The sequence below is a fragment of the Coloeus monedula genome, assembly GCF_965178545.1.
Source record: "Coloeus monedula genome assembly, chromosome: 15".
In the NCBI taxonomy this organism is placed as follows: domain Eukaryota; kingdom Metazoa; phylum Chordata; class Aves; order Passeriformes; family Corvidae; genus Coloeus; species Coloeus monedula.
Window position 1 is genome coordinate 4,755,884 of NC_138795.1, and position 13,125 is coordinate 4,769,008.

General features: G+C 48.0%; 2 protein-coding genes across 5 annotated transcripts in view; one reads left to right on the top strand and one right to left on the bottom strand.

Annotated features, from left to right (window-relative positions):
* The window catches only part of CYFIP2 (cytoplasmic FMR1 interacting protein 2), a gene marked incomplete at both ends in the record, with an annotated part of 39,361 nt that overhangs the window by 11,648 nt on the left and 14,588 nt on the right, over window positions 1-13,125 (bottom strand). For all 4 annotated transcript variants that reach the window (XM_082291726.1, XM_082291725.1, XM_082291727.1 and 1 more), the window contains 10 exons: window positions 6,349-6,436; window positions 6,913-7,112; window positions 7,759-7,878; window positions 8,186-8,294; window positions 9,151-9,227; window positions 9,769-9,865; window positions 10,602-10,758; window positions 11,291-11,444; window positions 11,767-11,914; window positions 12,197-12,363. In XM_082291726.1, coding sequence (XP_082147852.1) covers window positions 6,349-6,436; window positions 6,913-7,112; window positions 7,759-7,878; window positions 8,186-8,294; window positions 9,151-9,227; window positions 9,769-9,865; window positions 10,602-10,758; window positions 11,291-11,444; window positions 11,767-11,914; window positions 12,197-12,363 — 1,317 coding nt within the window. The remainder of the gene's footprint in view (window positions 1-6,348; window positions 6,437-6,912; window positions 7,113-7,758; window positions 7,879-8,185; window positions 8,295-9,150; window positions 9,228-9,768; window positions 9,866-10,601; window positions 10,759-11,290; window positions 11,445-11,766; window positions 11,915-12,196; window positions 12,364-13,125) is intronic.
* On the top strand, window positions 4,854-5,516 carry FNDC9 (fibronectin type III domain containing 9; the record flags this gene model as incomplete). Its single annotated transcript, XM_082291773.1, has 1 exon — window positions 4,854-5,516. One exon carries the CDS (start codon window positions 4,854-4,856, stop codon window positions 5,514-5,516), a length of 663 nt encoding a protein of 220 aa, XP_082147899.1.

Genomic DNA, 13,125 nt, shown 5'->3' on the forward strand with positions numbered 1-13,125 from the left:
AAGCTTTACATCAGCCTCTACTTCACAGACATCCCATGGGTCTGTGACAAAGGGTAAGAATCTGACACTGGTCTAGGGAGAATAGTGCCCAGGACATTGCCCCCAGAATTTCTTAGCAGCAGAGAACAGAAAGTGATTTCCAGGAATGTACGCTATCAATGTCATCTTGGAAACATGAAAATTGCTGCAACGTTTCATCACTGGAACATTTACAGGATCCATTTGGTGTGAGGCGAAGAGAAGTAGGGGGAATTAATTCACTTGTATGTTCTGCAGAGAAAAAGTACTGAGAATCAGATTTAACTGAGACACCACATGCTCAGAGAGGGCTCTGCAAGGGAAGTGTTGGCATCACAACTCAGCCCAGCAGACGGGCTGCACTCTCCCTCCATGACATCTCCAGCCGCAGCCTCAGTGAGCAGCAAAAAAGCCACCCTGGAAAAGATCCTGGCATGTAGTGCCCCTTCCAGCAAAACACAGATTAACCCTGGGCTCATGCTTACCAAAAGGTAAACAAAGATAAGGAAACAAATTAGGCGGAATTCCAAACGCCTCCCTGTGGATATTGCAGACTCCACTCTAGAGGGATCCCCCTTCCTGCCAATAATGGAGCCAAGGGATGGAGGCACTGAGGAGGTTTGGGTGGAAGGGAGCAAGGGCTGGAGCAGCAGAAAGGGCAAAATGTTGTCTCTGCTCCACCACTGCTGCAATACCCCCAGCTGGAGGCTCCAGTCATCCTCCACTTCTGACTCACTCCACAAGATTTACTGAGCTACTAATGGGTTACAAAGTCATTTGCTAAAAATTGGAAAGTATTTTCTTTTGCTCTCAGCTATAGAATTTCACCAATGTACTGACCATGCTTTCACACACTTGTCAGTTACTTTAACCAATTAATTGTCCCTCATCTTGTCACAGCCCCACAGATCTGGTGCAGCAGGTTGTTACCTGCTGTAACTCCTAAGTGCTCTTTGAACTAGCAGAAATAAGGCACAGCTACAAAGTCCCCTATTTTCTGTGAAATGTTATTTCGCCTCCTGTTCCTGGTAGGTGAAAATAGCCCTGTAATACTATTAAGTACAGAAAGACTGCTGTGGAGGTTCATTTACAATGAGCAACTTTATCTCTGATCAAAATTTAAAAAAAAAAAATATCCCTGAGTATGTGTCAGAGTTAAGAATTATTGAATTACTTAGGCAGACAGAAGCCTACTTTCAAAGCTCCTTGGATACCAACTCTTAAGAGAACTGAGCACCCTGCTTAGGCTTCTGTCTGCATCCTCAGATAACCAAGTCTTTAAAAATCGGGTGGAGACGGACCCACGGCCACTGGTTATGCACCCTGATACATTTGAAAAACCACAATGCGTTGTTTTGAAAAGTGTGTCTGTTTAAACACCAGTAACTCCCAGCCTGGACCATTTGCCAAATGGCCAACAGGACCATCCCAGAGGGAAGCCAGTGCTCCAGGGCCCCAGCCCAGCCATACTCCCACAGCTTTTGTTGCTTTAACTTTTGCAAGGCACTGTCCCAGCCCCGGCTGTCCCCAGAAAGTGAGGGCTGCAGGGGTGATCCAAGTGGCCCAGAGATGGCTCCTTGCACCTTCCTTCCACACCTCCCTGTAGACTCCTTTACCCTGTTATTTCCCCAGGCGTAGCACACTCATCCTGGCTTGGGGGAATAAAAAAATCCTTAGTTCAGTGGGCTCATGAGTCCACATTCATTTCTGGAGGCCTCTTTGCTACTCCATGGCCAGGGAACTTCTGTCTGTGCATATCCCTTGGTCCCTGAGATGGGCTACCATCACTGGTACCAGCTGTGGTGCAACTGGTCAGGTTTTTCTCACAACAAAGCTGGTATCTGGCTATGCAGGCAGCCAGCAGCTGGTGCTGCTGCACAGCCCCCACCTCACAGCACTCCCTCGCTCCTCAGAGGGATAATGGGGCTGGAGAGCAGCTCCCAACCAGCTTCTCCCTCGAGTGGGGGGTCTCAGCAATTAGCCTGATGGGGAGAAGACACATTTTAGGATGTGCACTAGCTGCGGATGAGCAGGATGATTCACCCCAGCCTGTCTGCAGGATGAGGTAGGTTCATGGAGCTCTCTGCAGAGCCACACAGCGCACCAACAGCAGGCTTGCGTCTAATAATAATGCTCTGCCAGCAATTAAAAATATAACTCCATTTAAGGGCGAGATACACAGCTTGGGGTAAAGACTGTAGGATGTAAAAAATGACACCAGTGGGTATTTTAAGACAAAGCAGCTGAAGGCACAAGCTGGCTGCACAGCACAGCACAGCTCACTCCCCCACGCTGGGCGGCCGCTTCTGACCCCTCAGGGAACCAAAGCAAAAGCCTGGCCCTGACCCTTCCTGGGAGCAGCAGCTGCTGGAGACATTGGGGAGGTTTGCCTCCCCTTTGGTTTGGGGCCAAATGGGCAGGTTTTGGGGATGGGAGGCTGGGGTTTGCAGCATGGGGCAGAGCTCCCAGTGTCCTACAGAGCTCACCCTGCACCCAGGTCTCAGGGACAGCCGTCTCTAATTGTGAGCATGTGGGGAAGGTCCCAGCGTTGCTTTAGGAGCTCAGGAGGTTACCAGGGATGCTCTGGAGAGGATTTAGCAACAAATGAAGCAAATCAAACCCTAGTTCTATTTCCATGTCTTTGACCTTGTTGTTGGCCATCACTCAGACCACCTGTCTGAGGTCACCTGAGGAAAGGCAGGGAGAGTTTTATCTGATAAAATTGAACACAGAGAGATAATAGGTAGCACTGACTGTAACAGAACTCCCTTGGAAAAATGAAGAGCTAATGAAAGAGGAATATACTCAGAGACAAAAAAAGGACTTGCACACAGCCCAAGACAAGTCAGGGCTCCCAGCCAACCTAATTTCAGTGCAACAGCTGAGAGTGTCTTAGAAAGTGGAATGAGTAACTCCAGACTCAGCATCAACATTTCTGGGAAAGTTCCTCTCGAGCACATTTTGGCTTTAGAGAGCAGCAAGTCACTTGTTCAGAGCCTCTCCTTACCAGGCCCATCCATCCCCTCCTGGCCACAGGCTCGAGCTGCTCCCCTGAGCACCACAGGCACTGGCTTTGCCTCTCCCTCCTGCCCTCTCACCAGACTGAAAGGGGACATCCCCAAGCTGTCTGTAAGTCAGGGGCATTCAAAGAAGAGCTGGTCTTAATCCCATGTAGTTCAGCAGGAGGCCTAGGTCTTTGAAAACCCAATTCCTACTCCTGTCACACCGTTTAGAAAATATTAAAAGGCTACTGGAAATTGCTGCACCACCAGGGATCAAAATGTACTGCTTACAGCTTCCACTTAAATCAGTAGTTTAAGTGTGCAAGAAATCACAGAATTAATGACAAAGTCCCTGAGTCAATGTGTACCACAGGCCAGTATCCAGATTTCATAGCATGTGCCAGAGTGTCTGTAACCCCAGACCCTGCTAGGGCTCCGTTCTGGTCTTGCTGGGGGACTGTGGATACAGGAAAAAAAAAAACCCAAATAAGCCACCAAAAAAACCTGCCTGGCTTGTTTTTTCTGCCTTGGAGACACAGACTTCTCCCAGGCAGAAGCTTTTAGGGGTAACATTCCCAAATCACTCGAAGATGCCTGCCCATCCTTTCCTATTGGTTGCCATGGTGAGAGATGACGGAGCCCGAGCCGGGTATAAACGAGGGAGAGCACGGGGAAGGGATTTAGCAGAGGCAGGAGGGAGGTGAGTGCTGGCAAGGCACTGCCTGTGGCCACTCCGTCACCAGAGCCACCGCGACGGGGCCACCGCGGACCTGGCGGGAGGTAAGTGCTGGCTCTGGGAGGGCTCAGCCATGCGCACGAGCAGCCTCGTGTAAGAACAGATAAGCAGTCATTAAGGTGAGCTTACTCTTGAGTGAATTAAAGGGAAGTTGGTTATTGTTAGAGAGAGGGGAAAAAGGGAAAAATAAGCCAGCTCGACTGAACGGAGGTGCTGCTCTGAGCACTCGGCTGGCTGGGAGAGAGAACCCTGCAGCGAGGCTCAGAGAGCACTTTGGGGATCTGAAGGAGTGATGTGCTCAAGTAATTTGTGGCTGTTGCTAAACAGCCACACAGCTCAGGAAGTACCAAAAAACTACTGGACATTGCACCATCAGGGATCAAATCTACTGCTCACTGGCTTTGGCTTAAATCAGTTTAAATTTGTTAGCAGGGCAGTGTCATTTTTCTGTCTTTGTTCTTATTATTCATATATTTGTGTTTCCATAAAGGCACTGATTTTATATTTCACCAACCTACAGATTTGACATTTAAGATCCTGATATTGCAGTGTGAGATGCTGCAGGAACAGAAAGAGTTTATACTCTATTAAGCAAGGAAGGTACAGAAAATGCAGCAACAACTTAAAACAGTGAATTAACCATTATGGAGCTTTCTAAATGGCATTTAGACATAAAATCAAAATATTTATTGATTGGCAGCTTCACAAGGCAAGCTGGAGCTAGCTTAATGATCACTTTATGTTAATCAAACTTGCAGTATCCTTTCTATGTTGTGGGAAACAAAAAGCTAAGAAAGCTTCTGATACAGACAACCAGTCAGAGAGATTTTATAAAAAATATAACTGGAGCAAAAAGTATACCCTGTGCTCCAACTGGATGTTTTTGTTATGAAGCAGAGTGATACAGGAGATCTGGGCAAAAGCAAGATTTGTCTTCTGTAATTCTAGCACGTAACCTAAGTGAGCCAGGATAGTCTTCAGCCCAACCTAAGGGAGAGTAAAAGTCAGTGGAAAGACTTCACCGTTGTCAGTGGCCTTTGAGCCTTGACACGAATCAGAAAACTGAGCCTCTCCCTGCATCTGGTTTCAGGGGCACGATGAACATCCAAGTGCACAACATCACTTACACCAGTGCCACCGTGTCCTGGGCCATGAGCAGCCCCTGCCCAGAGAACTACTACCACGTCATGTACCGCCCCAACTGGAACAGCGTCTTTGCCGGTTACCTGCGGCAGAACTTCCACCGCGAGGAGCGAGTTCCGCACCCCCTCAGCTCCCTGGTGCTCCACCGCCTCACGCCGTCCACCATCTACGTCCTGTGCATCACATGCAAGAACTCCTACCCCTCCAGCAACCACTGCACTACCTTCCACACGCTGGACAAAATCCCCCTGGTTTTCGGCGGCTCCAAGCACGAACCCACCACGTCCATGTGGATGGTGAGCAGCCTCCTGCTCCTCTGCTTCCTCGCCCTCCTGGCCTATGGCTGCCTGCAGTTCTGGTCTGAGCGGTGCCACCGGGCTGCCAGGCTGAAGCATCCCCACACCAGCCCTGAAGAAGTGGTTGAACGAAGCAGCTCACCAGAAGAGCCACTGAGGGATGGACTGACAGAGGAGCTCCTGGAAGTGCCCATGACCACTGTGCTAATGAGGAGCTCCAGTTTCATGAAGGAGAGCCCGTGTAACTCCCCTCACTACTTTTTTTCCTATAAAAACAGCGATGATAAAAGGGCCATCTTGCCACAGCATGGCCTTCAGTGAGAGCAAAAGAAAACAAAACCTTTCTTAGAGGTTTGGTTTGTCCTGCTCTTTCCCAGTTCTTGCCAAGAGGACTGTCTGTGTGTCCATGGCAGCTGTCTGTCCTAGGGTAAAACATGAGGCATAGACGTTGGTCACAGGGAGAAAGATTTTTGTCAAGTGACAAAAATATTCTCATTTGCTGAGGATTTTTAAAAAAGAAACCAAGTCAGCTCTCTGGGAACAGCCAGACTTGGCAGACTGTAGTGCCATTAGCTCATGTGCATCAGTGCTGTAGGTTCACTTCACAGTCATCAATCAATGTGCACAAGAAATAAACTCCGCTCAAGTAGTTTCACACTTGAGTGCCCCTCCACTAGCATCACACCCCAAGCCCTCATAACATCTGTATAAACAGTCATTGCAGCCTGAGAAAAGAGCTTTTTGTCAGTATTAAGCAGTGCACACATAAGTATTTTACTAATTCCCATTTTGAACAAAAAATGGGATTCCTGAGGTGGTACCTTCCTTGGGGAGCATCACTGCATCAGAGCACCAAGTTGCTCACTTCTCTGTGCATTTAGATGGATGTGATTCAGTCTCAGTGGCAACACCAAGCACAGAGCAGTGCTGACATCCCTTAACATGGACATTTTATGGAGAAGAATATGGAAAAGAAACAGCAACACCACACTGAAACTGCTTCTTGCATGGCCTTTTGGTTGCACACAGCAATGTGATCCCGCACATTCGCACCCACCGCTCCGTTAATGAACCAGTCCTGGCATTTCTTTCTCTTCCTAAATAAATATTTCCAACATCCACTCCTGCTGGCTGTTGTGGCTCATTTACTAACCTTGGACCCGTAGAGGTAATAGGGCTGGACGTTGGCTGGCTTGTCCCGCTGGGGCTCCTGTGTGAATGGGATCGCTGTCCTCACAAACCTGCGGCGAGCATGGGAGATGGGGGGAAAATGGTCAGAGCCTGGGTAACTGAGCACACATAGGGTACAGTCTGGGATGACCTGCAGCTGCAGGCTAGTTAGAATTCATCATCTGAGCTACATCAACTGGAATGCACAATCCTGCCACAATCTGCTGGTGGTGTAAAACCCACCAAAAGTGAGGTTTCTTCTCATTTTTGGCAGGCAAGAAAGCAGTATCTGAGCAGCTACCAGAGCTCTGCTGCTGAGTAAACCAACCCTCAGCCACTTGCAGTCACTATCTAACTGCTACATGAAATTTGTTACTAACATTTTCAAGACCAAGGGGAGATTGTGGGTTTCAACTTCATTTTAAGAGTAACTTGCATCCCACAGGGAGGACAAACATTACCACGATGCATGCCAATTTTATGTGGCAGGTTTGACATTCTGGAAACAAAAGCAGCGTCTCCAGGTGGCCTTGCTTTCCCTCCTGACCTGTTGGTGGATCCGTTGTAGCAGTAGTTGGGCAGGAAGTCAAAGTTGAGCTCCCAGAAGACGTGGAGGGTGATGCGCCCATAGGGCGCGGACACGTTGTGGTTGGCCTCGCGGAACATGGCATCGAAGCTGTCCAGAGTCATGTGCTTGCACAGCAGCCTGTGAGTCAGGCGATTGATTTCCAAGAGCCACTCCAGCTCCTGCGGCACATAAAGCAGCAGAAAATGCAACGTATTACAACAGAAGCAGCTGATTTAATTGCCAGGGGGATGGTTTTATATCCACATGCACACAGAACTGAAGACATCAGTTTAACTCAGTGGTCAAGGCCAATTGCACTTCCACTCAAGGGGGTCCTGGTCCAGTACTTTGTGAACCTGCAGGAAGCAAAATTAATTTGTTCCCCACTGAGCACTGGCTGGCTTTCACCTCAGAATCCTCCGAAGGTGGAAACTGGTAATTTTACACTACTTGACTCTGATGCTCCTGTAACGTATCAAAGACAGCAAATCCTGTATGCACACAAACAATATCACAGCCACCTTAATCCAACAGGGAATTAAAGTCTAGATTTCCTTCTCCCAGTTTCCAGGACTCTCTTATATGAGCTCTGCAAACTCTAACTGCTGGCTGTCACCTTATGATTTACACAGATACTTAATGGCCTGATAATAATGCAATTAAAGCTGCATAAGCAGAAATAGTAAAGACTCAGCACCAAAAAGGAAGATACATGACTGGCTGAAACCTACTGCAGGGGGACTCATAACAAAAGACAGTTGACTGTGTAGCCACAGCAGTGTATTATTCTCCCTGCTCATACTCAGAGTCAATAAAAGTTCTTACCACGATGGATGTCAGGTCCTCGCTCTCGAAGCGGCTGATGGCCTGGTCTAATGATTTGTACATGGCTGCAGAGATGCGCTGGGTAATGAGCCTGTTCAGGTCAATTGATCTGCCCAGCAACTGGCAAAAGAAGAGATTTGCACGTTATATACTGATGGGGAAAAGGTATTTTATTTTTTAGTCAACACACAAATTAAAACCAAACCTCCAAGTCTGCTTAAACATGAAAGCGGTGGTGCAAACGCCTCGTTTGAGTTCAGATTACTTAAGAAGGAACGAGAAAAATGTGGGGAATAACTCGTTTTTGTGTCAGAAAGAGATTCAACCCTTCTCAGTCCAGAGCCAATCTCAGCTAGGATGCCCACCACCACCAGAAGGCTAACAGACCAGGAGTGATGAGTACTGGAGCCTGCTGCTTGCACTGTACCTGGACGTGCCTCTGCTTGAGCAGTGTTTCATAGCGGTTGGACGGCGGGTATGGAATGATCACCCCGTAATTCTTACATTCAGCCCGGAAACGTTTGTCCAGTAAAACACTGAAAAAGGGAAGCAGTGTCAGGAAAATAGAAACATACACTATCGCCTTCTCTATGTCTCTTCCCAGAGTTGTTTTTGTCCTTCTTTGAATCTTGGCTCTGCATGCCAAAAAATTTCTGCATGCTAAATCACAGAGCAGCGGTTGTTATCTAGGGACTGCCATGCTTGTCTTTTATGGTTAAAACATTCAAAAAAAATAAAAGATGTGCTGAAGGATATCAGTGCCAGGTACTGGCTGGTTCCCCTGGTGTGTTCCCTCCTTGAAGATCTGCTGCAGGAACATTTGGTTGGTGATGGTGATTGTCCTCCTTCTCTAAGGCCAAATGTGACCTAGAAAGAAAACCTGCACATGGAAGACTTGATTCACCTTTGGGGCCATGAGAAGGAGACTCTCACTAGAATTCATCCATGTTCTTTAAATTGGTAAGAAGGAAATGCCACAAAGGTTCTATCTCCCCAAAGGGAGAACAAGTCCTGCTGCTTTAGTAGGGTGAGGACAAGTGCATATTCCTGTTTTGTAGAGATGGGAGGCTTCCAGTCCTTTGCCTGGTACACAAACAGAAGTCAAGCAAGGACATGTCTGTAATAAGCCCAGTTTGCTTTTCTGCTGCTCTCACAAACTGGACTCTGACAGCTACTCAGGATGCCAATTACAATTTTTTCACTTTTAACTATGTCTCCTTAATTAATTTTCCCCATCTACACCAGTCTAACGTGGACAGCCAGCTCTGGGGGACAGGGATGATCTATGCTTTGTTTGCTTGCAGCAGCTGCTCCCTGAGGGAAACCTTTTGGTTAACAGCAATTTGGATGCGGTGATATCATCAGTCACCATCAGCAGTCAGGTTCTCCTACCTGCCAGCCATTGCTTTATAATAGGCAAAGATCTGATCTGCCAGCTTGTATACAAATTGATCAAAGCACAAATTCACCTGGGGGAGAAAAAACAAGACTTGGTAAGGGTGTCACCAGCAGGGAACAGCTCCTTCCTACGCATGCAAGATCAATACAACCCAGTGCAGGTCTCTCATTTAATACAAACATATATTAAAGGTCACACTATCTAAAACCCACACTGCAGTTCTCACAATGCTAAAGGTAAGCAGAAAATTGCAGTTACATGTCTGGCTTTGTAGTTTCTGCATGTTCTTACAGGTCCTGGTCCCCCACCCTCAATCATCCTTCCCTCTCAGGGAATTTCTTGTTTTCCTCTGATGTCTCAAACCCTCTGCTCGAGACTTTTCCATGTCCCCAGTATTTGACAGTCAAGCCTTTGCCTTCCATGGTTCCCTATGGGTACAGCTAAGCTGAAGCCCCTAATCAGGAGAATCTGAAAGGTCTCTGGAAATGCTGATCTTTTTGAAACTTTTCAGTCTGATGCAATATTTCTTTCAGGAGGTGCCTATAATGAACTGCTGGGTCAAACAGGGCAGTGTGACCCCAGTGAGCTTTATAAAGATGAAGAGAACTTACTTCAGCTTCAATTTCATCATACAGGAACTGCTTTTTGAACTTGGTCAAAGCATAGTATGCACTGTCATTGTAGAGGTCCAGGGGGTACAGCACATACCTGGGGGCAAGAACACAGACCGCATCTAAAATTAACTTTGGAGCTTATCACCATAAACTGCAGCCAGTGCATCTGCCCTGCTTGGTGCAAACAAAAGGCTTTTCTCTGACTTCATGCCTATCACTGCCACTCACTGCAGCCCCTCAAATAGTCCCTCTTGTTCCTTGGGTTCTGCACAAAGCAGCTACAACCAACCTGGAAGTGAGCTAGTTATGAGTTGTTCAATCAACATTTCCTTCTTTTCTGCCCTTAATAATTCTTTCACCCTGCCCTCACTTCAGAGAGTGCTCTGACAATGGCCATACAACTGCAAATCAAGTTTTCCTAATGAGGAAGACATTATGAAGATGATTACATTTGCATAACAGCAATTCCTCTCATCATTTATCAGACATATAAACAAAAGGTGTTGAGGTAGTTTAGCCTGGGCCCACCCCCTTTGGTGACACATCTGTCCCAGTGCTGTGTGCAGGTGACAGTGCCACTATGTCCTGCCCACGTCCCAACAGTTGCCAGCTGCTGTTTATGACACATAAATAAGTGCCAGTGCCAGGAAGTCGCCCCTGTGTCTGCTAATGAGGTGTTCATACAGTACCATTCATGTGACAGCAGATCAAGGAACATCTATTTACCTCCCACGTCAAAGAGACTGCTCAGCACCAGCCTACCCTTCTTCCTGAACAAATTCCCAAACCCCAGCACGTGCACAGTGCCAACGGAGCCCCTCAGCTCTTACTCCATCATGGAGGGTTCTTTGGTTTCCAAAATATGGTCCGTGAGGATCCAGGGCATGGACATCTCAATGGGGAACTGGATGCGGCGGCCCATGGTCAGCTCCAAGAAGAATTCCCGGAACCAGAGCTGGGACAGGTCGCAGCACTGCTGCAGAGCTTCTGGAATGCAGAGGAGATCCACGTTATCCCCACATTACTCCCCTGGGGATGGCAGTGAGGGCATGGCACAGGAGGCAGCTGCTGCAGCCTTGCTTTTGGGTATGGAACATTTTTCTAGGATGTCTCTGGTTTTAAACCCAGACCGTGTGCACGCTGCCTGAGCACTTGGTAATGCAAGAAGAAGGAAGGGATCACTCCTTTTGCTCTAGAGGGCCAGGGAGAACACTTGAAATGGGTCAGAGTTATTCTGGAAGACTTTTTCTGTGGCCAGTGGCTCAGTTTGTCTGGGACAGAAAGGAAAGTCCAGTCCTAGAAAATAAACTACCACCTGCAGCTATTTGCTCTTGCTGACTTAGTCCTGTTCACATAATGACTACTACACAGAAGCATGCCCAAACCAGGCAGAAGTAGAGTGTTTGGGAAAAATCAAGGAAAATCTTCTGCATAGGTCACTGAGGAGCAAAGCTGATCTGCCTTTGCCTTTCTGAGCATGCAAGAGCTTGGTTCAAGCCTCCCCCTGCCATCATCTCACCACTGATGTTGAGAAGGTGGGTGAAGAAGAAGGACTGCTTGTGGAACTCCTCAATGGCCAAGACTATCGGCCCATCCAAGCTGCTCCTCAGAGTCTTCTTCGAGCCACTCTTGTCTGCTATGAGGGACTCCAGCATGGTCCGCACCATGTAAAGCTTTGGAAGAAAGGTGACACGCAGTTACCACTCTCCAGACACCATCACACACAGCCTTGGTGCTCTGCAACAAAAACCAGCACTTCTCCCAGGTGGCGACCACTCTGCACACATAAGCCACTGGCCTTCAGAGTTAAACCCTTAAAATGGGAGGCTTTGGGAATCATACAACAAATTAGGCACCAAAGCAACATTCAGCACACAACAGCGTGAAGACTTTGTGGAACAGACCACAGAAGCTGCTGCTAATCCACAGGGTGGGAGACCCCTACATGGCTCTGTGACCATTAATTCCCCACACAGGAGACAGACATCCTCATACCTGTGTGCTTGATGGTCCTACTGCTCGTCGTGGGACTTTAATATCAAATCCGCCTTTGGGATCCTTCTCACCTCTCAGGCAAGGATCATTTGGAGGCTCTCGACCTCCCTCCCAGTCACAGATCGTCTTCCGAATTGCCTGAAGGACACTGGAGTGGCGGGGAGAGGGAAAGCAGTGCTTAAGCTTGATTTTACTTCAAGAGGAAAATACTTATGGCTGTGCACATATGGGAGGACAGGCACCTGAGGTGGGATCATACACAGCTGTTATTGGTGGGATGATGCCCAAAAGTTACCTCTGGAGGAGCTGCTGGACAAGGACTGTTGGCTGCTTGTGTGCTGGAGCATACACGGGGCCACATGCTTGTATACTAAAAAGTTTAACACTAACAAATATATGGGTTTTGCACTGGATTCAGGGGCAGACTGACCTGATCAGAACATTCTTCTTCTTCCTGACAGCCTGTCGGAGAGGCTCCCTCAGGGTCACCTGGGCAAAGTCCTGCAGGGCCGCGTAGATGGTGTTGCGGATGGCCTGGTTGAAGACACTCTCCATCCGCCCCATCAGCACTTGCAGGCCTTTGATCATGGCAATCACCTGAAGCAGAAATTAAACCCAGATGTATTTGCTGTTTTTCCATTGTGTGAAGAGCTGTATGAATCCAGCATTAAGAGAATTTGGGACTGAATTAATTCTACTCAAGTAACATAGGCCCAGTGATTAGGCAGCTAACTTTTGGGTGTTAGCTGCTTTACAGATCACAAAATGCTAAGCAAAGCATTTATAACATCAGTTTCTTGCAAATGGCCCCTGTCCCTTGCTTCCACTCCTGATCTCTTGATCTTTAACACCACACAATCCCAGGAAACTGCACATGCTCCAAGTGTGGGTACAGCTTGAACAGCCCCACATCCACACCAGGGCAGAGCCTTCCCTTCCAACAGCACAGTGGAGGAAGCCATAAGGCAGTATCCAAACCAGCCTGGACTGTGTAAGGCAGGAGGAAGGTGAGGGCCTCCCAGAGCCAGGCTCAGAGGGCTGTTCCCACTGTTTACAGACAGCCAGGCTGAGAGTTGATGTGTCCTGGGCACTGGATGAGGATCTCTTGTGTTTGCACAGCTCCTGAACGCAGCTGCTGCTCTTGCTCCGGATCACACTGCTCTGCAAGCCCACTGTTCTGACCTTGTGTGACAAGGTTTTGGTAGCAGGGGCTACAGGGGTGACTTTCATGAGAAGCTGCTGGAAGCTTCCCCCATGTCCGACAGACCCAATGTCAGCTGGCTCCAAGACCAACCCACTCTGGCCAAGGGCAATTTAAAGTCCAAATTAAGGGATGTGGGAGCCCTTAATCCCTTAACA